Source organism: Rissa tridactyla, chromosome 17 (assembly GCF_028500815.1).
Source record: "Rissa tridactyla isolate bRisTri1 chromosome 17, bRisTri1.patW.cur.20221130, whole genome shotgun sequence".
NCBI lineage: Eukaryota > Metazoa > Chordata > Aves > Charadriiformes > Laridae > Rissa > Rissa tridactyla.
Genome location: NC_071482.1, coordinates 3,203,886 through 3,229,421, shown reverse-complemented (window position 1 = coordinate 3,229,421; position 25,536 = coordinate 3,203,886). Strand labels below are relative to the sequence as shown.

The following is a 25,536-nucleotide window of genomic DNA, read 5'->3' as shown; positions in this document are numbered from 1 at the left end:
TAAGCCCTCAGGGGAACCCCGTTTAAGAATGCTTTATTCTAGGCGTTCATTTTAATTACAACCATAATTATTTTTGTGCGTGAGTATGACCCAGTTAACAAACCCATCTTCAGCATCTCATGGTCTCTCTGACCCTGCCCATCTTTGCAAGGAGGTAACCTCAGCTCCTGGCAACAACGAGCAAAATTATTTTTGAAACAAGCGGTCGAACTGGTTGCTACATCTTAATGAAAATTATTTTTTTTAAAAAAACATTTCTATGTATATAAACAGCCCTTCCTCCCAAACCTGGTTAGACAAGAATGTTCCTGGGTGTGGACTGCCTTGTATAATTAACTGCACAGCTGTAGCTTCTGATCCCTGGTAACGTCTGCTCTTTCTTTCTCCCTGCGTCTACCTAGCATAATCCAGGCGTTCTCCTCCTCCTTGCAGGAGCTCCAGGTGCGTCACTTGGGCAGAAACTTTCCTGCATTCCACCGTCATTCCTTGCTGAGACAACAACCAGGCAGACATACCCACTTTGTAGAGGGCTGAGAGACAGGAACTGGAGGAAAGACTGAGCAGTGAAGCCAATTCACCCTGTTTAGACGATGGAAACGGGGAGTGCAGCAAGGACAAACGGTACCACTGGGAAGCCAGAGGATGTGAAGAGTCCATCTGCCCCCAAAAAAGAAGAAGAAGTGAAGAAAACCACAAACCCTGGCGGAGGTGAGAAGGAACCTATGAAGGGCACTGGCACTCCTTCTTTGGAGACAGGGCAAATCAAGAGCTCCCTCTTCTCTGGGAGTGACTGGAAGAGGCCCATCATTCAGTTTGTGGAGTCATCCGATGAGAAGAGATCGACCTACTTCAGCATGGATTCAGCAGATTCAAAGAAGATGCAATATGCCAGTGGACAGATAGGAGACATGAGGAGACCACCCCTCTCCTTTGCAGAGAAAGGCGATCTCAGGAAATCCCTTTTCTCCTTGGATTCCAAAAAGAGCTTCCTGCCTAGTGAAGGGGAAGGGAGGAAGTCATTGTTTTCTGGGGGGCAGATGGGGGACCTGAAGAAAACTTCCCTCCCTCTGGTGGAGACAGGGGACCTGAGAAGATCCACCTTCAACAAGCCTGACAGAGCAGCTGGGTCACGGCCCAGGGTGAAGCTCGAGGATGTTCTCTGTGATTCCTGCATCGACAACAAGCAAAAGGCCGTGAAGTCCTGCTTGGTGTGCCAGGCTTCCTTCTGTGAGCTGCACCTCAAGCCCCATCTGGAGGGAGCAGCTTTCCGGGACCACCAGCTCCTGGACCCCATCAGGGACTTTGAAGCAAGAAAATGCCCTGTGCATGGGAAGACCATGGAGCTGTTCTGTCAGACAGACCAGATGTGCATCTGCTACCTCTGCATGTTCCAGGAGCACAAGAACCACAGCACAGTGACGGTGGAGATCGAGAAAGCGGGAAAAGAGGTAATGCTCTTTTTATTGCACATTCCCAATCTTTCCAATGGACCTCAATAATTACACCCCAGCTTTCGCTCTCCAGCCTACAGCCTCTCCTAAAATCATGTCTGCAATGTAATTCTGGAATACAAGGGTTCTGGATGGGAAGCTTTTAGTGGAGAACTGATATTGCTGGGGTTCTGCTGCAATAGGTTTGTTGTTCGCCTAATGGCTGGTTAGAGCAGCATAGCACTGGTGTTGTGTAGCAGACTGGGTTGGGGGCTGAGGGGTGGAGAACTTGGTTTCCACCCCTGGTTGGACCACTGAGTTTCGTCAGAAGCTGAATCAAAGCCCAACATGCTACGTTTTCAAAAATTGTCTCAAGTTTTGACAGTGTTTGTATAGTGTTATCCACAGCCAGAAAGGTGGGGCATTGCTCAAGTTCAAGACCTCCAGAATACAGGTAGTCAGATCAGTGGCTGCTAGGTTACAATTGAAAATTGCCATCTCAGCTACTTAGAGTGAGATTACGGCTTTTTGTTTTTCTTTTCTGTTACGGATATAATAGTGTCAAGCCCCACCTATGGGGAGAGTCTTTTGAAGCTTCGATGAAGAAAAAATCCTGGTGCAAACACAAAACATTATAATTTCGCCTGAAGTGTTACTACAATAGGTTCAGAGGATGGACATCTAAGGAGATGAGGCTGGTATGTGAAATAGCGCTCACTCTAATGAAGAGTCTTCCACCTTTGTTTGGTTAAAGTCTTATGCTGTTTGCTTTCTGGGTGGATGTATGATTATTCCACTAGCTCTAGTCAAGATCAGGGTCTCACCACGTTCAGTCCTGTTCGTCCCCATAGTAAGAGCACGTCCTGGCCTAGAGACCTTCTGATCTAAGCAGACAGGACGGGAGAGATTACAGAAAGGAGACCCATGAAATGGTAATGTAAAACAATTTTCCTAGAGTCACACAGTCTGTGGCAGAAACTAGAAGGGCACTAAGATCTGCTAAATCTCTGTCTTAAGCACAGCCCAAGCCAGCTCTCTGATGTGGTGAGCCAGCAAATACAAGTAGTCTCTGTTGGAAATTCTTCAGTTACTCTTAACTTGGAAGAACAGTTTAACTCTTTCTAATGTGCTGAAAGAACATCTTATCTAGAGCTTACCTCTGCCTTCCTGTGCAAATGTTTGGTCTTTTCTTGCAATGTCATCTCCAACTTGCAGCCTTGCTGAAACCAGACGAGGTTTCTTCCATGTCTTAGTCTTTCTTAAAGGAATTCCTGCAGGGCTCGCTAGCCTGCTGTTTATTTCATAATTGCTTGTTCTTGTGTTTTTGATGTCAGCTCTGAACATAGCATATGCCTAACTCTCATAAAGCTGTGTCTAGTGTCTGCCAGGTTGTCCAATTCCTCTTAGACATTTCTACTAAAAAGCAGTTAACAGTTGCTCCCTGAGGACCAAAGCCTTCTTCCTGTGGTTGGATGGACCTAAACCACCTTGCTTTCAGAGGCAACCATAGCTGGGCAGAGAAGACTTTACCTAAGATTTAAATTGTGCTTGATTTCTTTCTTAGAGTGTTTGTGCTACTCTTTTTAGCTCCATGCTTTAGTTCCTGTACTGTCCCCTGCACCGTTTCTGCTGCTGCTAATCCTAAAAGATTTAGGGCTTTATCAATATGAGTCATACACATGTGCAAGTTTCTCCTGACAATAACTTTTGATCATGTTGTAACTTGAGTGAGTATTCACTCAGACAAAAACAATTAATAGGATAGCTGTTGCTTACAAATGTTTATTCCTAGCTCTGATTTATTAACCATTGGTGGAGCCTTAGCAAGAACCACAAGGAGGCATGAACATTTCCAAGTCCCTTGTGTGCACCACCTATTCTTTTCAAGTCTTGCAAATCAGCCGAGTTGAAATATGACCACAAATTGGAAGAGTGGCAAAGTGTGGCTGGTGCTGCTGGCCTTTGTGGAAAGAATAAGCAAAAAACCCACATTAGGTCAACCCCATCCCTGCCCTGTTTTCACAGCATGTCATCTAAGCAGCTTCAGGGTAGCTTTACTGCCTCCAAATTTGCTAACTATGCCACTGGAGTGGTGACCAGAATACAGCTGTATCCAGACAGACCCTTTCACACAGTGTTGGTTGTCAAGGAACAATTGGTTTATCTGCAAGGACTTCCCAGTCCTTGGTGATACTGCAACCCCAAACCTGGAGGCGATGCCAGCAGAACAGGGTAGGGGGGCTCTGTGCTGTGAAGCACTTCGGCCTGACTGTCAATCTGGACGCTCAGCAATATGGGGGCACAGAACTGCCACATAATCAGGTGTAATATGCTTGGTTTAGGTACATCTGTTCCTTTCGTATTGCAGAATTAATGCAGGTCGCAGTCTCTTTCATGAGGTTATCTTGTCTATCTTTGCTATAGGCCTGTAGGGAAGAGAGGTGCTGTACTTCAGCGTTGGGAAAGCAAGGGAGAGCTTGCTTTCTGTGGAATTAGGTAACTCTGCTTGCTCCACAATGCAGACAGAGACAGTACAGCTAAGACAAGAATGCAAACAAGCCAGTATACAGACACCTACTGGTTAGAGCATTTAAGCAAGCGGTGGAAAGCCTGAGATCTCTCTGTCAGTGGGAGAGAGGGAGAAGACAGCAACATCTTCCACTTTTCAGGAGCCTGGGGTGAGAATCGGTCATCCCCCTTTTCCTGGTGTGTTGCTGAGCAGGCACAAGTGAAAGGCACGGGGGTCAGACACACACAACTTGGCAGGGAAGACAGAGACGTTTTTTCTGAGTTTCCACCCAGTGGTATTTGTGTGTTCTACCCAGCAAACCTTTAATGCCTTCCGCAGATCCACTTTGCATTAGTTTCCTGCTACAGATTTAAAGGCAAAGTAACACCCGCACCAGAATCAGTACAAGAAACAACCAAGAAAAAGTCTGTGAGGCTGGGTAATAACCACATACAGTTGAAAAGTGAGAATTGTCAACAGCCGCTCGTACACTCAAATAAAACCCTCTGGCCAGCTTGATTTATCAGCAGAACTAGAGCCCCCCTTTCAGATAGCATCCTTCATTTTGAAAGGGGATCCTTCATTCAAAACCTGTTTTACAGGCCTGTTCTCAAAATGAGACAACTTCACATATGCCTGCCAGTCAGAGAGCTGTAAATAACCCGGCATTACTACCCAGCGCCAGCCTTAGTACTCAGCATGTCAGGTCAGTTCTAGTGAAAAGCACTTTGATTTTTTTCTTTAATTCTTTACCTTTAAAGAGAAGTTCACATTGTACAGCAGGTTTAAAGACGTAGCAGAGAACTGCTGTGCAGAAACGGGAGCTGGGTGTTCCTCGCTTCAACAAAGCGACTTTTAAAAGGGGAGACTTCACAGAGTCTGAACTAGGCTTTGAAGTCAACCGTCCACTGAGATGGATCCAGAGGGATTTCCATCTGAGCCCTCTCTGTATTGCTTTCACTGTCTGAATAGAGCACAAACAAGAGTGTACCAATATGCCAGAGGAAGGATTTTTGGCCTGTCCCACCGATGGAAGGTTAGGACACGACGTGGCTGTGAGCCCTTATCTACACTAGTTGTGGTTGCTCTGCGGACACCGCTTAAAATAGATGCTCTTTCCACAGAGGTGGTGCAGTTACCTGCAGCACGTTCTTCGTAAGCTGGAAGGCGGGGGAAGCTGACCTGCTGCAAATTGTGACTTAGAGTAGATTTGCCTGTTTGCCTGCATTCTGCATTAATGCCTCTACAGTACAGGCAGAACCCAGGGAAAATCCACCAGTTTGTAAGGAATTCTCTTCAAACCATGCAAAGCAGAGAGCCTTTTCTGGCCTCAGCTCGTGCAGTGACTAGTGGCATTTTTGCAGTCTCCAGAGACTGTAGCCCACTGACACCCACACCTCTGCTTGACAAAAGTTTAGGCAGAAAAACGTAATGGCAAAACCAGCAGAAATAATGTCTCAAACAATTTTCTGATTTCTCAGCCATGCCATTTCTAGTGCAGGCCCTGTACTGGGACAACAAGTTTAAACACTTCTTCTCTAGCTTCATTATTGCATTTGGTTGTTGCTGTCAGGTAATTAGCATAGCTCTCCCAGGCTGGTGACACAGGGGTGTTCCCTGATTCAGGGACTGGGTTCCCAGAGCATTAAGACATGATGATGCTTGTATTGCTGCCTTGCAAAAATGAGTTGCATCATGATGCAAGACTCATAATCTCACATCTCTAGGTCCTTTACAGCACAAGGGCTGGGTTCAGTTGTGGATGTTTAGGTGTACGCTCTGAACTTTCACTTAAGCCTCTTGACTGTCCTAATTAACTTAGGCTCTTAGCTCAAAGACTCTCAGTGCCAGCATTTCTCGACTTACTATAGGCAAACCGAATGGTCTAAACCTGTATTTCCTAAATCTTCTTCAATGTTATTGTTATTTCTGCACTGTGGGGACTCCCTCCACAATGGGTGGAGCTGCTATATAATTTTTCACTAGTACTTTCTGAACCCCCGGTCTCACCCAATGGATTTGTTCTGGGTGGTCCATCATATAAGGGGATCAGGGATTGCTGACCCTGGAAAATCTGAGAAATACGAAGAAAGCTAGGAGAGAAGTTAAGGAATGAAGCTGAGGGAATGAAGCTGAGAAATTGACTGTCCCTAGTACCTGTAACCACCCTTCTGTAAATGTAACACTGGATATACGTGGACTGCTAAAGCAGCTTCCAGCAAGTCCCAGGCTGAACAGGGCCTTAAAACCAGCATGAAATCACCTTTGATGAACCCCATACGTTGTGGTCCATCTCCAGAGCACCCCTACTGAATCCACCTCCTTGTGCCCATGTCACCAGTTCTTGTACTATTCCATAGTCTCCCTGGACCTCTTTTTAACATTGTTCCTATGGTAAATTTAGTTTTAGTGCTGGTGCTATCATGCAATGAAACACCTCCCTTCCCCTCCCTTGCCTGTGTCTGTAGTAGTGTTTCCTTTTCCCCTCAGTATGGGCATCTTAACCTAAGCCGAACCTGGATGACTGTGGTATTTGCATTCTGGCTATTGGAACTATCTCTGTAATTTCCATTTGCAAATCATAATTCTCACTCTAAATTGTAGTGTGGGTCTGCTCTTAAATAGTTGTTACATCCCATCCCAGAGGCACCCAAACTACCTCTCTGGGTGAAGGGATGTTGCAAGTGCAACAAGCTGTTAAGAGTTAGCTATCACTTTTGAGCAAGTAATAGTTTGCAAAATTCCTTTGAGACCCATCTTAATTAAGAAGTACTATAAAAGTATAATATTGTTAGCACCACCTTTGAGCCATCACCTGAATTTTTTTCCTCTTATTTTTCTTTCCAAATCCCTTGTGTTTGGGAGTCTTTATGTGGCTGTGAAAGGTCTGCTGTTCTCAAAAAAATCCCTCCAGTCCTTCTCTGTATGATTTCACTCACATTCTTGTGATAAGTACCTCCTGATATTTAGGGATGCGGAGGGAAACAAGATCTCCCATTGCTCAGGAGATGTGCTTTTTACTTTACTAACAATTAATGCCATCTGGATGTAGCCCTGTGGCTCAAGGAAACAACTTGCATTATAGTGTAATTTCTCACATTAGTTACTGCAGTGCAATGAATATCCGGATCTAAAATGCTTATATCTTATTGCATTTGACTGCTGTGCAAAGATGGTTGCACACCTTTGTGTCTTGATGCACAGCACATCTCACAGTGCACATGAGAATGGAAAAAAGCATGCATTCCTCCAAGTCACTGTCTTGAAAACGTGAAAACTACAGGATCAAGGTCATGCCTTTACTCTCTTGATCATCAGTAGAGTAAATTTTCTCATCTTGATACCCTTATGGTTCCCTGATGATCTTGTATCACAAATCCATGTCTGCTCTGAACCCCTGCAGAATACGAGCTTCAGCTCATGATGGCATTCAGTTGACTATTGAAGGCTGCCAGGGTGTATGGATAATATTAGAGGGACAGTGCTCCCCTAACTCTCAACAAACAAGGACAATTACAATGACAATGTGAGGATGCAGCTCTTCTGGCATTGAGATACCTTCAAGTACATTTGCCTTTTTTGTTCCCCCTTTCTTGTGTTTTATAAGGCAATAAAACAACAATCAAATTGTTTTCCCTCTATAAATAGAGATTTTCTAAATTGGAACAGCCAGAGTCAATGGCTCTCAGACGCAGCTGTGCTTAATTCAAGCTCAAGAGGATCTTCAGACACTACGGTGACTGGCACCAAGACATGAGCCCTGTTGGGCTGCTTTTCTTGGTCTGAGCTGGTTGACAGCTTGTTGCCCGCTCTTCATTGTGTAATGCTTTTTTCTTCTACTTGAATGATGAATTGAAAGTTTTTACACTCCCAGCCTGAGGGCAAGTATGATCACAAGAGAAGACCCAGGTTTTCGTGTTGTATTATGTTCTTGGATGGGTGGCAAAGCAGTGGGAACTGCACCTTGCATTTAAACAGCAGGGAGACCTCATTGTGTTAGTTGCTGTGGGAGTGGATTTATCCCTCCCTCATCTCCCCTGCCTCTAACTGTTGGCCTAAATGTAAGTGCTTTTGGGTAATACAACCATTTGCCAAAGGATCCCACATGAACAGTGGGTTTTCAGAACTTTTGTAATGCAACATAGCTCAGTTGTGGAATACAGGTAATTTCTGCCAACTGCATAGTTCCTAAACAGCTCTGGGGATGCGTCCCATAGCCAGATTGCCTGTAGTTATAGTTGTGCTGTGACCAACCTGTACACACATGAAACACAGAAAGATCTTGAAATGCGTAAACAAAGGCTTTGTCATGATCTGTTGGGCAGGGACGTGGTGAATATGAATGACCGAGGGAGGGGTTGCCCAGAGTTAACGGCGCAAGGCATTACTAAACAGCCGGTCTGCTCCAGAGACACGGCATGCACCCCCACCGGCACGTCACACCACTGCATGGCTGCCCGTCCCTCCACGGGCTCCAGGTTTATGCACCGCCTTGCATGCAACTGTCTGGTCTGAGCTTCTCTGGGAAGCCAGGGCAAAATGAAATGCAAATGAATCCCAGTGAAGTTGCTGATCTAAGCCAACCACGGTTGACTACACCTCCTCCCTCCTCCTTTTGTGTTTTTTATTTTTTCCAAGCATTCCCCAGCTTCATCATAACATGAAAGCTCTCAATTCAGAGCAAATTAATCCACGATCCTGTCTAAACAGAATTCCTGCCGGAGGCATCGTCCTCTTGTTGCAACACTCGTCAAACGTCATTCCATAATTACATGAAAACTGTTATTGCTGCAGAGGCACACCCTGGGATGGGCCCTTCACTGCATACACAGCTGAATTTTGAAACAGGCCTCTTCCCCCTCCAGCTAATGACTGTAATGTGATTAAAAGCGGCACCATGACAGTAGCCTAGTAAGTGGGTGCTGCTGCTGCAGCCTTTGCTGAGGGAGCTGAATCTCTTGACCCAGCCAGAAGCTCTGGGATCTTGTCCAGTGTCAGCACATGATCTCCATTTCAAGCAGTGCCAGAAACCTGTACCTCCCAGCTATTATTGTTCAGGGCCAAATCCATAAGTGGAAGCACAGCGCCGCTTTGAAGTGGGCCACTCTCAGCCCCAGTTCATGAGACTCCTCTCTTCTCACAGGCTGAGCTCTCACTGCAGAAGGAGCAACTGCAACTGAAGATCATTGAGGTAGAAGATGAAATGGATAAGTGGCAGAAGGAGAGGGACCGTATCAAGGTGCGTATGGAATAGTCTTTTAAGCACACTTCTCTCTTTCTCCTGTACATGTCACTTTCCTTTCCACTCTTTCCCATCCCTCCCCTCCTTTCCTCAATTTCTCTGACACATCCAGCTCTTACTCACTCCATTCCTTACCCATTCTCTATCTCATCACTCTCCAAACCTCACTTATGCCAAATCTTGGAAACAACAACTCCTACTGAAGTCATCTTGCAACATACCCTGCAGGAGATCAAGAAGAGGCAGCACAGCCTTGTTACAAAATGATCCAAGGCACCTCCCTGCTTTGGGTCCCTTATAGTCCTTCAATCACCAGTAGCAAGGGCTGATTCGGAAACAAAGGTGTGCTGCATTTTTCGCTGCTAGACCACACACAAAAATAAACTCCAGAAGGGCTCTAGATTGCCCAAACAGAGATAAGGCAACAGGAACAGATGCAGTCACACCAACAAACATCTTGTTTTTAATGGAACAGCTTATTTCCATACTGATACAGGGCTCCTTTATAATTCTTTCACCATGCTAAGGGTTAGAATAGAGTAATAGTGTTTTGTTGTTTTTTTTTTCATTTATACCCTAACTGAATAGACCAGAGAAAACACTACTTGGAGACGCCCCAGAAAATTTGCATAGTATTAATAGTCAAAGCCATTCTTCTCCCTTTTATGTGGTACACACACATTGGCTTCTCAGTTCTGCTTTTTGTCTGCTTTATTATTATTATTATTACTATTATTATTGGAAACCTGACCTAGAAATTTTAACTCTGAATATAGTTACATCCACAGTCCTTCTGAGGAATATTTCAGAGGGACCTAGAGGTCAGGTTTGTAAAAAGTGTTTCAGCACCTCTCATCCTTTGAAATGGTGGGAATTTGGTCCTCGAATTCTTGAGGAGGCAGAACCATGATTTATAAGGTTAAAACAGTGTTTTTAAATATCACCTAAGAGTGCAGTTCATGAATTGAAATAAAAGATATGTTCTTATAGTCAGGAAGACAGCATACCCTGTAGATTACACACACACACAATTATTGCAAGAACAAGTATTACTTCTCTTGGCACAACTTTTCAGGTGCTAAGACTTACATACCTAGAGTCTTCATAGTCACAGTCTAAATGCTGAGGATGCTTGGACATGTCCCCCTCTGTATCCCTCTACTAGCAAGTGACTCCCAGAGATGTTTAACGTTTTATTTCTCCTCCTGCTGCCTCCTCTCTCTGCCCCATCCCTCCGTAGAACTACACCACCAATGAGAAAGCCACAGTGGACCAGCATTTCAAAGAGCTGATCCGTGACCTGGAGAGGCAGAGGGATGAAGTGAAGGCTGCCCTGGACCAGAGGGAAAAGATTGCATCAGAGAATGTGAAAGAAATCGTGGATGAGCTGGAAGAGAGGGCAAAGCTTCTGCGGGAGGACAAGGAGAACAGGGAGCAGATCCACCAGATCAGTGACTCTGTGCTCTTCCTGCAGGTAACTGAGATCTCATATTTCTTTCACTTTTCCCACGAAGACAAAATTTGTCCCAAAGACAAATCCCAAGTTGGTGGAAGGTGCATTAATCTTCTCCAGTGCAACGCACAAGCATGGCAGGAACCAACCCTTACATTTGAAGCTATGTCTGCTCTGGTAGATGAAGAATGAACTTAGGCATGCCAACACCTGGGTTTTTTTATAGATGGCTACAGTTCACAGCCAGAACATTTGTCTTCCCCCTCCATCTTGACTGTTCTCCTTTGCACTTCATACTATTTGCAGCCTAACGTTTGCCAGTTCCCTAGGATCTAGCCCCCGTCTCTTATGCTCTTCAGTAATCTCTCTCCCTTCTTTTTGGCAGGAGTTTGGGGCTTTGATGCGGAATTATGTCCCCCCTCCATCTCTCCCAACATACAGTGTGCTGCTTGAAGGGGAGAGCATGAGCCCATCTATGGGACTCCTCAGAGATGATCTCCTAAATGTCTGCATGAGGCACGTGGAGAAGATATGCAAGGCTGACCTTGGCCGCAACTTCATAGAGAGGAACCACATGGAGAATGGTAGAGTATCTGAGATCTGCCCCTAACCTCCCTCCCTCCCTGGGCAAAGCCTAGCTCAGACTCAGAGGAGACTAAGTGTGATAAGTGTGCTCTCACAGAGGAGAAAGTAAGCAAGGACCTAAGGAAAGTAGGAGAAACACTACCTGTAGCTGGAATTCATTCTGGAATATCAGAGCTATCCTAACAAGACCTATGTGGGGATGGAGCCAGCTGAATGGCCAGGGATTTAAAGTATCTCATGTGTAGGCACCACCCCAGTAAGGCAACGTTGAAATCCTGTCATTAGCCTATTTGTACAGCTCGGTTAGCACATTTACGGTGCTGGTATGACATACCATTTTACAACAGACCATTTCAGGCACTGCTTGCCCAGCTGGAACATGGAATACCTTGCAAGCATCTGTCACTGAAAGTCTAATAACAGATTTTCCAAGTAAAAAGGTCTCCATTTTGGCGTTCAGGTTAAGCTCTGACTTGAACGAGCATAACTCTCTGATCATATTTCTCTGTGTGTTCCACTAGGGAGCAGTTTGTTTCCCTCCTGCCCTGAGCCAAGGTGTTCAGGGAAAATGCAGTGCCAAATGGTCCCCACTCTTCAGTGATGTTTAAGGATGGGTGATCTTTCTTATGTGAACAGAGGTGTCATAGTCAATACCACAGCACTGCAAGGAATCTTCTAAGTTTTAGAACCCACTTACTTTCTGTGTCTCCCAGTTAGTTCTGCAGAAAGGACTTATCTTGCATCAAGCTCACACATAAGATTAGGAGGACAGGGCACTAGAACAGGACTCCGCAACGGAGGTTTACTTCCCAGGTCTCCCACAAACAGCCTTTATAACCTTGGGCAAGTTACTTAATCCCATGAAATGACCTCTTGCACAAAGAATAACAAGGATCAGAATTAATTGTTATCTTACCAGGCTACTATAAGGATATAATCTTTTAATAACTGTGGAACCCCAGATACCAGAACAATAAAGGTCAAGAAGCTGGATAGGTAACGTGAGGATAAATTGCACCCTGCTGTCCAGGAGGACGTATAACTTGAAAAGATGCAGGAATAATCTCAAGTCCAGTCCATACAACACAAACAGCTGAGGAACTCTGCTGCAAATCTCCAAGATCACTGTTACTTCATTCAAATTCACGGTACTCACTAGAAATTCCTCCCATATTAACAGACAACCTTTTTTCCTGGGCAACAGCCATGCAAATCACTCCCACTTCCTTCCAGAAAAGACAGATACACATTATAAGATGATATGAAAAAGGAGGAGAGGAAGAAACAACAAAAAACCAAACAACGACAACAAAAAAACCCAAACCAAAAAGCCACACAAAATACAGCCCGTTGAAAAGATGCACAGAGGTCAGAACAACACAGGTTCAGTTATTGGTCAACATGCTTTTCAGAGCCTGGGTTTTGTGAATAAGCCTGTCTGGCATTCACAATCTAGAGCAATAAGAATGACAGTGACATGGGACCAGAGAACATGTTGATCTGTAATGAGAATCACTAGTACTCATCAAGCGACAGCTTGCTGCCTTCCTACATTATGGAGAGAAAGAGTAAGTCCCTGGCCCCAAGGAGTCTGCACTGCAAACAGTTCATTAATGTTTATCTATCACCATGACTCTCCATTAGACATGAATTAGACAGACTTCTGGTACAGAGAACCAACCTTTCAGAAAAGTCAAGAATCACATTCAAAGTGCTCACAGCTAAAGCCAGATTTTTACAATCTCCCTACCCTTAAAGTAGTACCAGAAATGAACATTACTTGTTTTCCAACATGTAACACTGCAACGTACCTGGTCAGATTCTCAACCCTCCATGTGCTAAGATTTGCTGAGAATTTGGGGTATAACTTAATACAAGTAGATGACAAGACAGCTCAGATCCAAAAATCACTTTTGTACGTTTTTCTTTCTTCTTCTTTGTTCACCTGGAGATTTACAGAATTTCCAAACTCCGATGGCATAATGCCGAAGGGGTTTTGGATGCCTGACTGACTACTCACAGCACTTCTGAAAACTACATGAGCAGCATAAAAGCACTTTGCATTCACGTTACTTAGGAAGTTACCTTCCATGTGCTGAACTGTTTTTTGCCAATCCTGAAGCAAATACATTTTACTTGGCCATTTGTACAACCCAACAAGAGTATGCATACGTTCAGTTCTAGTAGCTCTGGATAAAGACTGCTACTTCTTGATGACTTGATCACTTTTAATTAGGGTCCCCCTCCTTGTTACTGATGCAGAAGTCCTCAATGGTACTTCAAGTCCGTGGGATTCAAGTGCCAAAACATTTCTGAGCAGGGCAACAATTAACTACTGCCAGAAACGTGGGCGCTTTCAGAAACTTTACCAGGGATTTAATGGACACAGCTTGGAGTCCCCCTAATGAGAAGAACAGTGGTATCCACTCAGTTGGGAAATGTTATTTAAGGTGAGTCTCAGAAACTTCAGAGCTCTCCATTTTTCAAACCACAGTTACACTTGAAAGAGGACAGCACTCTGCATCTAGTGACTGCAAGGAAATAACTCCACAATTACTTAATGGATTTAATTAACTCAGACTCCCCCTGAGTCACTCCAACAAATTCATTTGCAACTGGCTTGATCTTCTAGTGTAAAAAAACTTCCCAGGAAGAAATATTGTATTAATGGAATGAAAGCTGCTTAATAGCAGACTCCAAAGGGAATCCACTTTCTTTTAGTTGTCATAACAGGTACCTACTTAGTAGTGTGGCAAGGAGACAAATAATCAGAGGGCATCCAGGGAGTTTAAATAACACAGAAAGAAATTGGAGAAATAACATAAAAGTTTGTTCAGTGACTTAAGAATCAAAGAATGAAACTATTTAAATGTGGGAACCAAATTTACCCCCTTGCAGAGAACAATAGGTTTATATAACACTTAAGGCCTTAAAAGAAAGTATTTTTATGAGCAACTGTACTGATAGGGCAGCAACTGGTAGGTTTCATCCACTTTGCAAGAAGCCTGAACCAAATGCCCTTGTCCAAGAGCCCAGGAAGCTAGAGCTGTTTGCAACTCAGGTTTAGCATCTTTGTTTAAAAATTGAACAAACCAGCCCATTGAGCCCTCCCAAACTGACTTTCTTGAGCTTTGTAATACTTGCAGTTCAAGATCTGCTGGTTGAAAGCCAGCTCTGTGCACAGGTTAAACATACAAAAGAAGCCAAACCCAAACCACTGCCTTTGAAGTGGGATATATTTTTAGTCACCCAGCAGTATTTTGGTAGGAAAATGCCTCAACCCTCAAGTGTCCCTATGGATTTTCAGGAGATAGCGTATCTAGTGAATGGCCGAATGCTTCAGCTGTGCTACGCCTCCGAGGGAGCTTTCTCTTTTATCCCAGGCTGAACCTCTGGGCAGCTACAGCACGGCTTTACACCCCAGACAGAGAGTCCTGCAGATGAATTACAAAAATAGAGGAACTTGTTTTCAAAGGGCAGAACCATCTCTCTTGCAGCACTTGAGGAAGCAATTCCAGTCTGTTACCCCCTTGCCCCTCCTCCCGTCCCTCTCAAGGACACTCAACTGCCTCCTCCGGCTCATGCCCTGCTCTGCTTTTCCAGGTGACCATCGGTACATGATGAACAACTATGAGTGGAACCAGCCCGACAACTTGAAGAGATTTTCCATGTTCCTGTCTCCCAAAGGTATGGCACCCTAACCGTGGTCTGGTTTCCTCCAAACACAGCACAGGAAAGGATCTTCATTAATGATTTGTCTCAAAATTTGCTTTCCCTGATATTTCCTGCTGTCCCCTGGACAAGAACGGTCCCTCTGCATTTGTTTATGCCAGGTCTTCTCTCCAGCCTACAGAGCTTTGAGAAGTTTTTTCACACCAAACGAGACAGCAAAGGTTCTCATCCCTACGGATGAGAGCTGGAGCGACCGAACTCTTTCAAAGAGCGTAGTTTGTGAATATAGGGGAGTTTTAACATGTGTTACTAGTCACTGTTATTCTCCACCAGAAGCTTATTCCACTGTGCTATCTGTGAAAGCTACGCTAGGCTTGCTGTGCATTAGGATTTTACTTTCACCAGAAAACATACTTTTTCCCTGCAGGGAAAGGATAAACTGAGGAATGTGTCCTAAAAAAGCAGGAATCTGGAGTTCCTTTCTGGGCTCTGACGCTGATCACATGAACTCTACAGGATGAGTCTTTGGAGTTCTTGGACTGTTCTCAGCACATTCAGTTGCAAAATGGCAGTTGTCTATTTCTAAATTAGCTTCAGGACCTCCAGAGCGAGAAGCAGAGTGCTAAAAGCCTAGGCAAGGCAATGCCTGCAGAAACAAAAGAACAGAAAGGGTAACACAAAATAAGTAACCAAATTTCTTCTGGTCCCTAGAGAGCAAGGCCCTGCCTGCATTTCCCAGGTGTTTACAGCTGCTGCTCTGCAAAGCCAGATGGCAGGCAGAGCGAAGGGATATGCCAGCAATTAGCAGTGGCACTCCCCTGAAGGCGTGTTTGAAGTGCGATGTTGCCTGCTCTGTCGTTTGGATTTCATGGGGATAATCCAGATCCCAACACTGAGCCCTTTGTCTGGATTTCCACTTTGCCCTTCTCCTCTGTTATCGGCCCACGCGTGGCAGCTCGTTGTCAGCCCTGCCTGGCGCCGCGGGGGTGAGGACGCCCTTCGGGGCAGAGACCAGGGGCAGAGTCGACATTCCCAGTTCAGTGTCCTCAAGCCTTTAACAGGACTCTCTCCTGCAGACCCCCAAGTGAAGGGGCAGCCTCTTCATCAGAGGCTGCAGGGGGGCATTCTGCCAGTGGTGGGTTCGTTTTGCACAGGGCCTGTCTCCAAACACCGCCCGGATGGTTTTAGCTGCTGTTCTGCCCCAGCTGCTTCGGGGCTTTACAAGCCCTGTGCTGTCAGGGAAACACATGTTCTGCTAAGTGGAGCTGCTGATGCTGGGGAGAGACCACAGCCTCAGCCCTGCATCCAAAACTGTTTTCAACCTTAAGGGATGGTTGACAGTTAGTTCTAAAATTGCACGGGCTGAACCCATCTCTACCCAAAACGTGGGGCTTCGGGTACAGGTAGAAATGGCCCAACATGCATTTCAAGTGCACGGTGGGGGTGTGATGAGAGGAGCACAGCAGACAATGCCATTCTGCCACCACCTCTCCCGTGTGCGTCTGGGACAGGGCTGAAACCTGACATGGCAAAAGGAAGGGAGAAGCCTGGCTGCTCACTGCTCTGGACCGTAGTGCCTGGACTTCCCTCTGCTTCTCTCTGGAGGATCGGAGAGCTGAGACTTGGGAGCAGGGGCTCCTTGGTTTCCAGCCGAGATCCAGCATCCCAGCCTCCTGAAGGATGTGCCAAGAGACAGGAGGGATCAACAACGACTGCTAGAGACAGGATTTCTTATATAGTGCTGTTTATTGGAGCCAGTGGGGACACTTGCTGGATGCAGTCAGGGTTGAACAGGGTTGTGAGGGCTGAACAGTGGCTTGCAGTTCAGTGGCCTACTGCTTCTTGCAAGGGACTTTTGAATATACAAATACTGGGGGAGTGTTTGTTCCGCCTACACATCTACATTTTCCTGACAGCACAGACAGGTTGCCTTCCAAAGCTATTCATTCTATATTATCTACCACCAAAGTTACTTTGTTCAAAAAAACTAAGCACACAATTGCACATACAGTCTCTGCTGAAATGGGGATTGAGCAGCACTGGATTCCCCACCAGGGCGAGGGCTCAAGCGTGATCCTTTATGGGAACCAGCTGCTGAAACCACACTGACGGGGACTTTGGGAACAGAATGAATCAGTAGGCAAAACAGGAGACATGACCCACTTAGCTTGCATGCTGGCTAGCAAAGGATTATCCGATGAATAATGCAATATACCCATAATCATTTAACTCTCTAGAGCTTTCTATGCTCTATTAATGTGTCACGTAGAAGTCCGGGGCTGTCTCCAGTTGCATCTTTGCTAAGGAATTCCATAAAATGAGAGGGGAAAAAAAGAGGACCACCCTTTGCATTGCATAATATCCACAGAATCCTCGAATATCTCATGATAGTTTTGTAACACACTCTTTTTCTCACTGGGTTGGATCACTGCAAATTCTGCCTGAGGCCACAGCGGCAAGTCTGTTCGCTGCATTGAGGAATGCTACCCAAGTAGTGTCCTGCACTAACTGCAGCAGCCTATACTAAGAAACTGCTTGTATTTGAGCTCAACCTATAGGTTTTTAAGCCCTGCTTAAAATCAAGGAGCCTTCCATTGCTCTTGTCATTAAAGACAGTATCACAGAGCATCTGCCTTCAGGGATGACAAAATGAGGCAGAAGAGAGACCTTAAAGGTTTCAAATGCTGCCTAAAAGATAGAGGAACGATGTGTTCATCTGCTCGACACTCCTTTCTGTCCTCTTCCACTGAGCTTTCTTCTCCTGGTGTTGCAAACATTTTGGCCAAAGCCAGGAGTAGGCTGGAGAGATCATCTTGTGCCTTTGGAAGTCTTTGAATGAAGAGTAGAGGGGACTCAGGCACACAAAGAGGGAGAGATAACTGCTTAAATAGAAACAGTACTTAAATTGAAAAGCAGTCCACAGGATGGCAGCAAAACAGCTCAAAGCATTCATCTCTCTTTCCCTCTTCTGGGAGTCCAGTGTCTCACAAAAGGGGTACAACAGCACTAGTCTGCATCACAGCATGGTGTCCTAGTGAAACCCTGGAGCACATGCCTGTCACAGTGGCTAAGACAACGTGTGCTTGAGCAAGAAATGTTCCTCTACTTGTGTCTCTTGAGCTCTAAATCCAAGCCTCTGCCTGCAGGTCTCTTTGCAGAATAGTCATGTTGTGTAGACAAACCTGAGTTGGCAATTTAATGCAGCTAAAGACAGCTCAGTGACAGTGCTTTGTTGTCTAAATGAAAAGTCTATTCACCATTCCCTAGAACCCAGAGAAAAAAGACCAGGCTCTCCTCTACTCCCTGGACCCAGATTTCTGGTTTGGGGCTGCTTCCAAATTGGTGGGGACTGTTTCATAGAGCAATGCCAGGCACAGGCCTTTGAGCCAGCTCATCAGGAGCCGACTGCTGAACTGGATGCTCTTGTTTTACAGCCAGTTTCAACCCACGATCATGGGAATTTTCCTCCTTCCAAGCAACTGAGGAAACACTTGGTACGGGTAATTCCGACTTCAGTTTGAAAGGATCTAACCCCCCGTGCCACAGCTTTCTAGCTGGCTAACCAACCTTTTCTGCTTCCCCTCTCAGCTGTCCTGTCACTTCTCAACACTGTCTCACAGAACTATCTCTTAGCTGGGTTATCAGCCCCGACTGCATACACCCCAACTCAGAGTCTCACTGCTCTAGGTCCTATGTCTATAGGAGGGAAAGGCATTCCTGGTCCTTATTGTTCAGACAGTGAAAGAAGACAAAAGAAAACATAGGGGCCAATTTGTAAAGATCCTGAGACACCTAACCAACTGCCATCGATGGGAGTGCCAGCATCATCCCAGATAACCCATGAAGGTTGTGGCAGAACCAGAAGCATTTTTCCAAATACTCACAGCCAGTCTCAGAAGCACAAGGATGCTTGTCTCCATCACGCATACACCTTTTACTTAGCTCCTAAGTTCTCAAAGACGGAGCCTGCCCAATGTTCACTATCTGTACAGCGTCCAGCACAAGGGGGTGGGGGTGCTTTGATCCAGTGTACCGAGAACCAGCAGCAGCGAGTCATGCCTTTTCTTCCCAGATCCCCACCTTCCTTTTTCTTGCCTGTATTTTCTTACTCTGCTTGGTTCGTGCTCAGAGGGTCCTGCCTTTCCTTTCATTCAGAGGCAGCCTACAAGCATCCACGGCCACTCTACCTGGGGGAGCTCTCGTGACTCACAGCCACACCTGAGTCGTTCCTGCTTTTCATGCCACAGGCAGGGCTGTCTCCCTCTCATCATCTCTGCTCTCAGATTCACTCTGGCAGCGAGGCCTGACCCCAAGGTGGCCAGGAGGGGAAGCCTTGCTTTAATTTCAATGGGCTTTGAATAAAGCCTCAACCGCTTGGAGGCAAGGGAGCTTTGGCAGGTATATAGGTTTGCCTCATCGCTCCAGTCTCTGGAGATGCAGTTTACCTGCGAGGAAGCTGCTGCTCTTCAGTCACACCTGCACTCTGGGTCTCTCCAGAGAAAGGCTTTTCCCTGCCTGCCTGAAGCATTGGGATCTCTTCACACTCACACACTGTGTACACCGGGACCCCACAACTGCCCTCATCTGCCTTTTCTTACTAAAAGAGAAAAGGGACAAAGCTATTAGTTCCCATTTTCCCCCAGGCTGGTTGAAGGTAGTTTTACAGGGTGTGTTTTGCAATGCTTAGGCTTCCCCACTCAGCACGCAACACCATGGAATAACGCAACCTCTTCTGTCTTCCAGTAGGCAATGGTACTAAGCTGCCTTTTCAGTTCTCCTCGGTGGGACAGAATCCGCCTGGTGACTTCAGCAAACAGTCTGATGGGAGCCTCTTCACTAAGACCGGTACTAGGCATTGAGTTTTTTCCCCTTCCTTCTGCCCCTTTTTTAGATGGTAAGACATTTAATCCTGTTCTTGGTCTCCCAGAGAAGGCCTGGAGCAGTCCCACACCTGGCCCGTACCTCCTGCCCTGACTGTCAGTCTCTGATACACGCACATGTTTACATGAGCAACTCACTCTGCTGAACCAGGGCAACAGGAGTTTATATTAAAGAGTGTCGAAGAGTATTAAAAAGTTATATCTAGTTGAAGGAGTTTTAAATTTCATTGGTAATGGGTAGAGATGAGAATTTTAGATTATTTTAGAGGCATAGGGACCAGGGAGAGAAAGGTACTAGGAAATGATGTTCATGGCCATTTAGCCGTCTAGCTTCCTCAGTACTTTAAAACAGCTATTGTCCTGAAAGAATAACAGCCACTGAGAAACAACCATTTAAAAAAATATGCAGTAGCTTCCTGTCCTCCTTCATCTGAACCAGAATTCCCCATTCACCATCTCATAATCCTCTTTTCACTACCCACTAGTTCAAGGGTACCAGAGGTGGAATCCAAGAGCATCAGCACCTGCCAGAGTCGGGTCTGACTAATTTGCGAATGGGAGATGGTGGGGAAACGCCATTGCCTGATTGCACTGAAACTGGTTGTGATTCAGCAGCGCTGGTATTATTTTTGAATGAGAATGGAGGTGGTATGGTAGAAGGGGGTTAGGATTTATCACGCTGCCAGAGGTACTGTCATTAATTTCTGACATGAAACCCAGGGCTCGGCTCTTTGCACTAATTAAATAGCCTATAGTGTTCTTTGCAAGAGTCAGAATGCTTAGTTCGGGACTTGCCCTAAATTTAATTGGACTGATTGCATTCCACCTCTCTGTATTCCTCAGACATTTTAATTAGACAGACCTTCTTTACTCCCTTTTCCTAACTGATTGGGTGGTGGAATAGGCATCTGTCTGATGGCTGTTGTGTCCCACCCCAGAAATGGCTGCATTTCAATGTTAAGCAACGCAATACTAATTATGTGGCACTTCCAGTCCTGCTACTCATCTTGACACTCGCAAGGGGAGATGGGGATGGTGGCAGGGACTGATCTATAACAGGCTGTTTTATGTTGTCACAGCTTATCCTTCAATAGTGAGACACCAGTCTGCAAAGGTGACGCCACAGACATGGAAATCCTCTAAGCAGTCTGTATTGGTAAGAGATATACCCTTGGTGTGAAAGCATGTGCGCAGCTTCAGCAGGAAAACTATCTGTTCTAGGGATACCTGAGACTTGAGAGACTAGGGCTTGGGTCCTTTGGAGATGGGAAAGTAAAAGCTTCACGTCAACAGCTTCTATTATTTTTTTCAGTGGTTAACTACATCCACAGAGGGATGTACATTAACGCCCCCACCTCCACAGCGCTGGGTTGTAGGAATAATCCATACTTCAAAACAACATTTTTAAAAGATTTTGCCCCGGTCTAAAATTTGATCCAGGCTTCTAGAAACTATACAAATACTATAGCACACATGAATCTATCTGAAGTACTCTTCCTCCCTCAGGGATGTCATACACTCTTAGTAGTCTGTGTGACATCTACAAAGCACAGGCTGTGTAAATGACAGCAGACAACCATATAAAAGTATCTTGCTAATTTCATCCTACGGTGGGCAGATGCAATATCAAAGATGAGGGGGTCAGACTACAATCATAAATTACTAGAACATCTGTAAGTCACTCATTTTGCGCTGTTATCACAAAATGGGTAACAGCACGTTATAAGGGGCAGAGGAAAGCGATATTTTAGGTCTTGTAATCTTAAATATTCACGGTTAACAAACAGTTAATGCATAAGCACAGAAACACTAAGTTCTTCTATGTTTCTTAACATCCATTCATATGCTGCATTAAGATCTTGCATGATCGGAATTAAGACTGCCAAGTTTTTGCCCCCATCTCCGCAGATGAAATCTGTATTTTGAATTCTGATTATACATTTGTGAAAGATTATTTACTGTTCCCTGGAAATAAGACTTGTAAGGAGGAGAAGGTCAAGAAGCGAGAGCATTCCCACACTGAAGGAAGGAAACAGAGGAAATACACAATAGTTAGAAAGTGGCTGCCTAAGGACTGCAGCTGTATGTCTCTGCTAAATGTTCAAAGCCCCATCAGGAGATGAATGCCAGTGAAAGGGATGTTCCTTGGTAGGCTGTATCACTTTCAGAAAATCCAGCCTTGAGCCTCTGAATGTGCTACAACAAAACATATCTCCTGGGAACACCAAAGTTTTGCAATATCTTCTGTCTTGTGTTCGATCACTGCCTTTCTAAAACATCATCGGCTCCATCACGTGTGTGCTCAGACGGAGACTCTTGCCAGTGATTTTAGATACCAACCTATCCTCCCTAATGGTGGTGTTATACTGGGGAAGTCTGGCCAGGAAAGTGAAGTTGGTTGGCACTGGGCACTGGTGGATGTGAGCATGGTCTTCTTAGCAATAAGCACCCCACTGCACAGCACAATCCATGCTTTCCTTAATCCACACAGAGGAAGCCTGAGTAACTTCTCCCACATTGAAGTCACCCATCTTTTTCTGTCTCCCTTTCTCTCTCATGCATAGACTTGTAGCGGCTATTTTATTTTTATAGCTTATATTCACCAGATAGCCCTGAACCTAACAACTGAGTTGATAAATACAAGCATTAAGAAGTCCCAAAATAGAAATACGCGCTCTGGACTGCAGTAGCTTTTATGGTCTACTGGGCCAATAATCTAGCTTTTAAAATAGTCTTAAATATGTATTTAAGTAATCCACATTCTAAAAGCTCTGTAAATATGAATTTTCACAAAGGACTATACTGTTTAAGGAGGAATGTCTTTTTAACCCACAGGGAGTTCTTTAAAATGAAGCCCCCTTCTTCCATCTCTTAATTATATTGCAAATTAAAGCCATAAAATGAAAAGAATTTCAACAAAAGGGAACATTGAGCAGGAGGTATTGGGAGGTGGCACTGAGCTGCAAGATGAGTTGGGTTTGCTCTGCCCATGCTTCCAGCCTCCCGCCATGCCTGATATTCACAGTGCGCAGCACAAAAGTGTACCAGCATGTTGCTGCCAGGTCTCTCCCACCTTCTGCAAGTGAGATCCAGGCAGTGGATCAAACCTAAGACAGATCAGACACTACAAAACCACAGGTGTTCCCGATTGCCTTGGTCAACACATCATTGGTGTAAGCATCTTCTCATCCAGGCTAAAGATTTTGCCTTGAGCAGTGCAACCAGCTATCACAATCAATAAATTGGCTTTCGTGCTTTGCAATCATTCCAAGACAACACTAGGCTGCACGACAACTTTGCCACGTGTTGCTTATTTGTAATGGCGCAGATAAGAATTAAATTCCAGGGGTAGGTCCTGATGAGAAGAGGCACAATTAGGGACTGCAGTAAACAGAGAGAGGAAAATGGCAATTCCTTTAGGCTCTGTCCCTGTCTCTCCACTTATGCTTCTGTTTACACAAACATTTAGTACTGGGCCCTGCAATGTGTGGAGGCGCAAATAAACAATACACCATTGTGGAGAATTGCCATGCACAAGAGTTTTGGCTTGCCAGCCAGAGAGCACAAATAAATACCATGCGATTTAGTTGATTGCTCGCGTAACTGTGCATGGCTTTAAGTGTGAAAACTCCCATGTTCTCAGGTTAGTGAGTAATTAATAGACACTGACAGAAGCATAAAAATAAAGGTGACATTCCTTTTCTCCCCGAAACCTCTCATTAAACCATGAGTCATAGTCTGAGATTTTAGATGATGCACAGACTCATTTGGCTCAGGAATGAAGCCCATGCAAAGCATGTGTGTAAATCAAAAACCAACACCATTTGCATTTGATCACTCCAGCACCTCCAGTAGTGAAATGAGGCAGTGATGCTCTGCAAGAGGAAAGACTGAAGGTGTTAAGATAGGAGTATGTTAAGATACGTATGGTTAGGCTACCTAGGGGGGTGAAGCATAGGAGGTCAGAAAAAGAAGGTAGGTCAAACTCACATGCCCCAAATTCTCCATTGCAGTCACATTACCGCCCCTTTTACGTCAACAAAGGCAATGGAGCCACTTCCAACGAGGCACCTTGATTCCTGAAGATTTAGGGAAGAGCTGGCAGCACTTGGAGTGAAGACTCAGCTGCGGATTTTCATGGATGTACCTGCTACTGTATTAACCTTACTGCTCTAATCTCTGCCAGGGAGAGGGAAGGTGCAGAAGGGAATAGCCTTTACTAGAGCAAACAAGGACTTTTTCCAAATCACCTAACCACCTTGAAAGCTCTGCAGGCCTTAACAATGTAACCCCATCCTCTACTGTCACCTCCTTATTCCTTCTCTGTCAATGCCCTTCCTTTTGCCTCTGCAGAGCAAGCTGCTCTGCTTCTCCTGGGAAGCATGCATGCTTGGGTAGCACACCACTCCTCTGTTATACCAGTTGCCCCCTTGTCCTGAGTGTGTTTATATGACCGTAGCTATTAAGTCCGGGTGAAAGGTCCCAAGCTGGGGGGGGTCCAAATGTCTTCCTGGAATGGAGAGGCCCCAGCCACTGGGAGCAGTGACAGGCTGAAACTCATCCCACACCTCTCTACCCTGTCACCCGGCCCCTGCCTCAGATGGGGACGCGCTGCTGTCATTGGGATCAGGTCCAGTACTTCCACCTCCCCGAGATCCCTGCAGACTCCCCCAGCCCATGCTGGGGCACGCTTCCTCGGGGCCCTTCATCAGCTCAGATCTGCTCCTGCTGGCTTCCAAAAAGCCAGTCAAGAGGACCCATTCGGAGCTGCTACAGCCCAAGGCCAGCCACTGGTGGAGGGCAGAGAGGCTTTCTATCCCATTAAAGGACCCCTCCAGCTACATTTTCAAATTAAAAAATAAAAAGAAAATCCATCCTACTAACATAAGATTGATTAGATGTCACAGGTATTGGGGGCTTTTTTGTTTTGTAGTGTTTTTTTTTAAATCCCCTGAACCAAAATTGATTTATATATCAGGTGTTTTTCCTGCAACGGGAATTAGTACCACAGCTTTTTGCTAGGGATAATATTTTTTTATTTGTCCCCTGGATAGACGAATCGTGTCAGCACCCAGCTTACAAACCAGCCAGGGCTGGTTAACCTTTCCATGATCTCACCGAGATTATTTTCCTTCCCCCTGGACAAAGCTGAGAGGTCAGGTCCATGCTATGCAAAACCCTCCCCAGGCCAGTCAATGGGAGCAGATGGCCCATTGCAGGATCACAGCCCTCAAACGGCAATAAGGAGCTGCAGAACAGAGAATCAAGACCTGACAGCTACTTTTCATGGTTTGCTCTGTTCAAGCGTTTTTTGGAACAGCTTCCCCTCACCTTTCCTACCCCCAAATGCTTGCAATGCCTTGCTGAGAGAGGTCACGCCTGTTGCTCCCTGAAAATTACTTTCTTGCTAATCCCCGTGCGAAGATACTCACTGCTTTTTCATCTGACACCTCAGACAAAACTTCTGAGGCTGAAAGTTGGTTGCTCCAGAATACTTGAAATGGCACTTATTTTACAATTATTTTTTTTTCCTTAATGACCAGAGGAGAAAGGGATAGAATGGTAGGGAAGGATGTGAAGAAAGGGAAAGTGGGATAGAGTTGTTAGGAAATGTACTGAGGGGTTTGAGTATGTGTGTGAAAGGATAAAATACACCACACCACCCCCCCAATCTTACTGTTTGTTTTGCCCCTGAGCAGGTGTCCAGTAATCACTTAGGTCCCTTATGTTCCAGTAAAAGCTTCCACCACCTCCTTTCTATACTA

At 45.3% G+C, this 25,536-nt stretch overlaps 1 protein-coding gene across 2 annotated transcripts; it reads left to right on the top strand.

The window, feature by feature from the left end:
- The first annotated feature begins 216 nt into the window (after positions 1-216).
- TRIM29 (tripartite motif containing 29) lies at positions 217-23,923 on the top strand. Of its 2 annotated transcripts, XM_054223014.1 has the most exons (9): positions 217-1,448; positions 9,083-9,178; positions 10,422-10,655; positions 11,020-11,218; positions 14,823-14,906; positions 18,326-18,385; positions 19,635-19,736; positions 20,851-20,927; positions 23,785-23,923. In XM_054223014.1, the coding sequence occupies exons 1-9, from the start codon at positions 591-593 to the stop codon at positions 23,845-23,847; spliced, it is 1,773 nt and encodes a 590-aa protein (XP_054078989.1). In that variant the 5' UTR covers positions 217-590; the 3' UTR covers positions 23,848-23,923. The 2 variants fall into 2 exon arrangements, with proteins under 2 accessions (XP_054078989.1, XP_054078990.1); XM_054223015.1 differs by lacking the exon at positions 18,326-18,385.
- Positions 23,924-25,536: the final 1,613 nt, after the last annotated feature.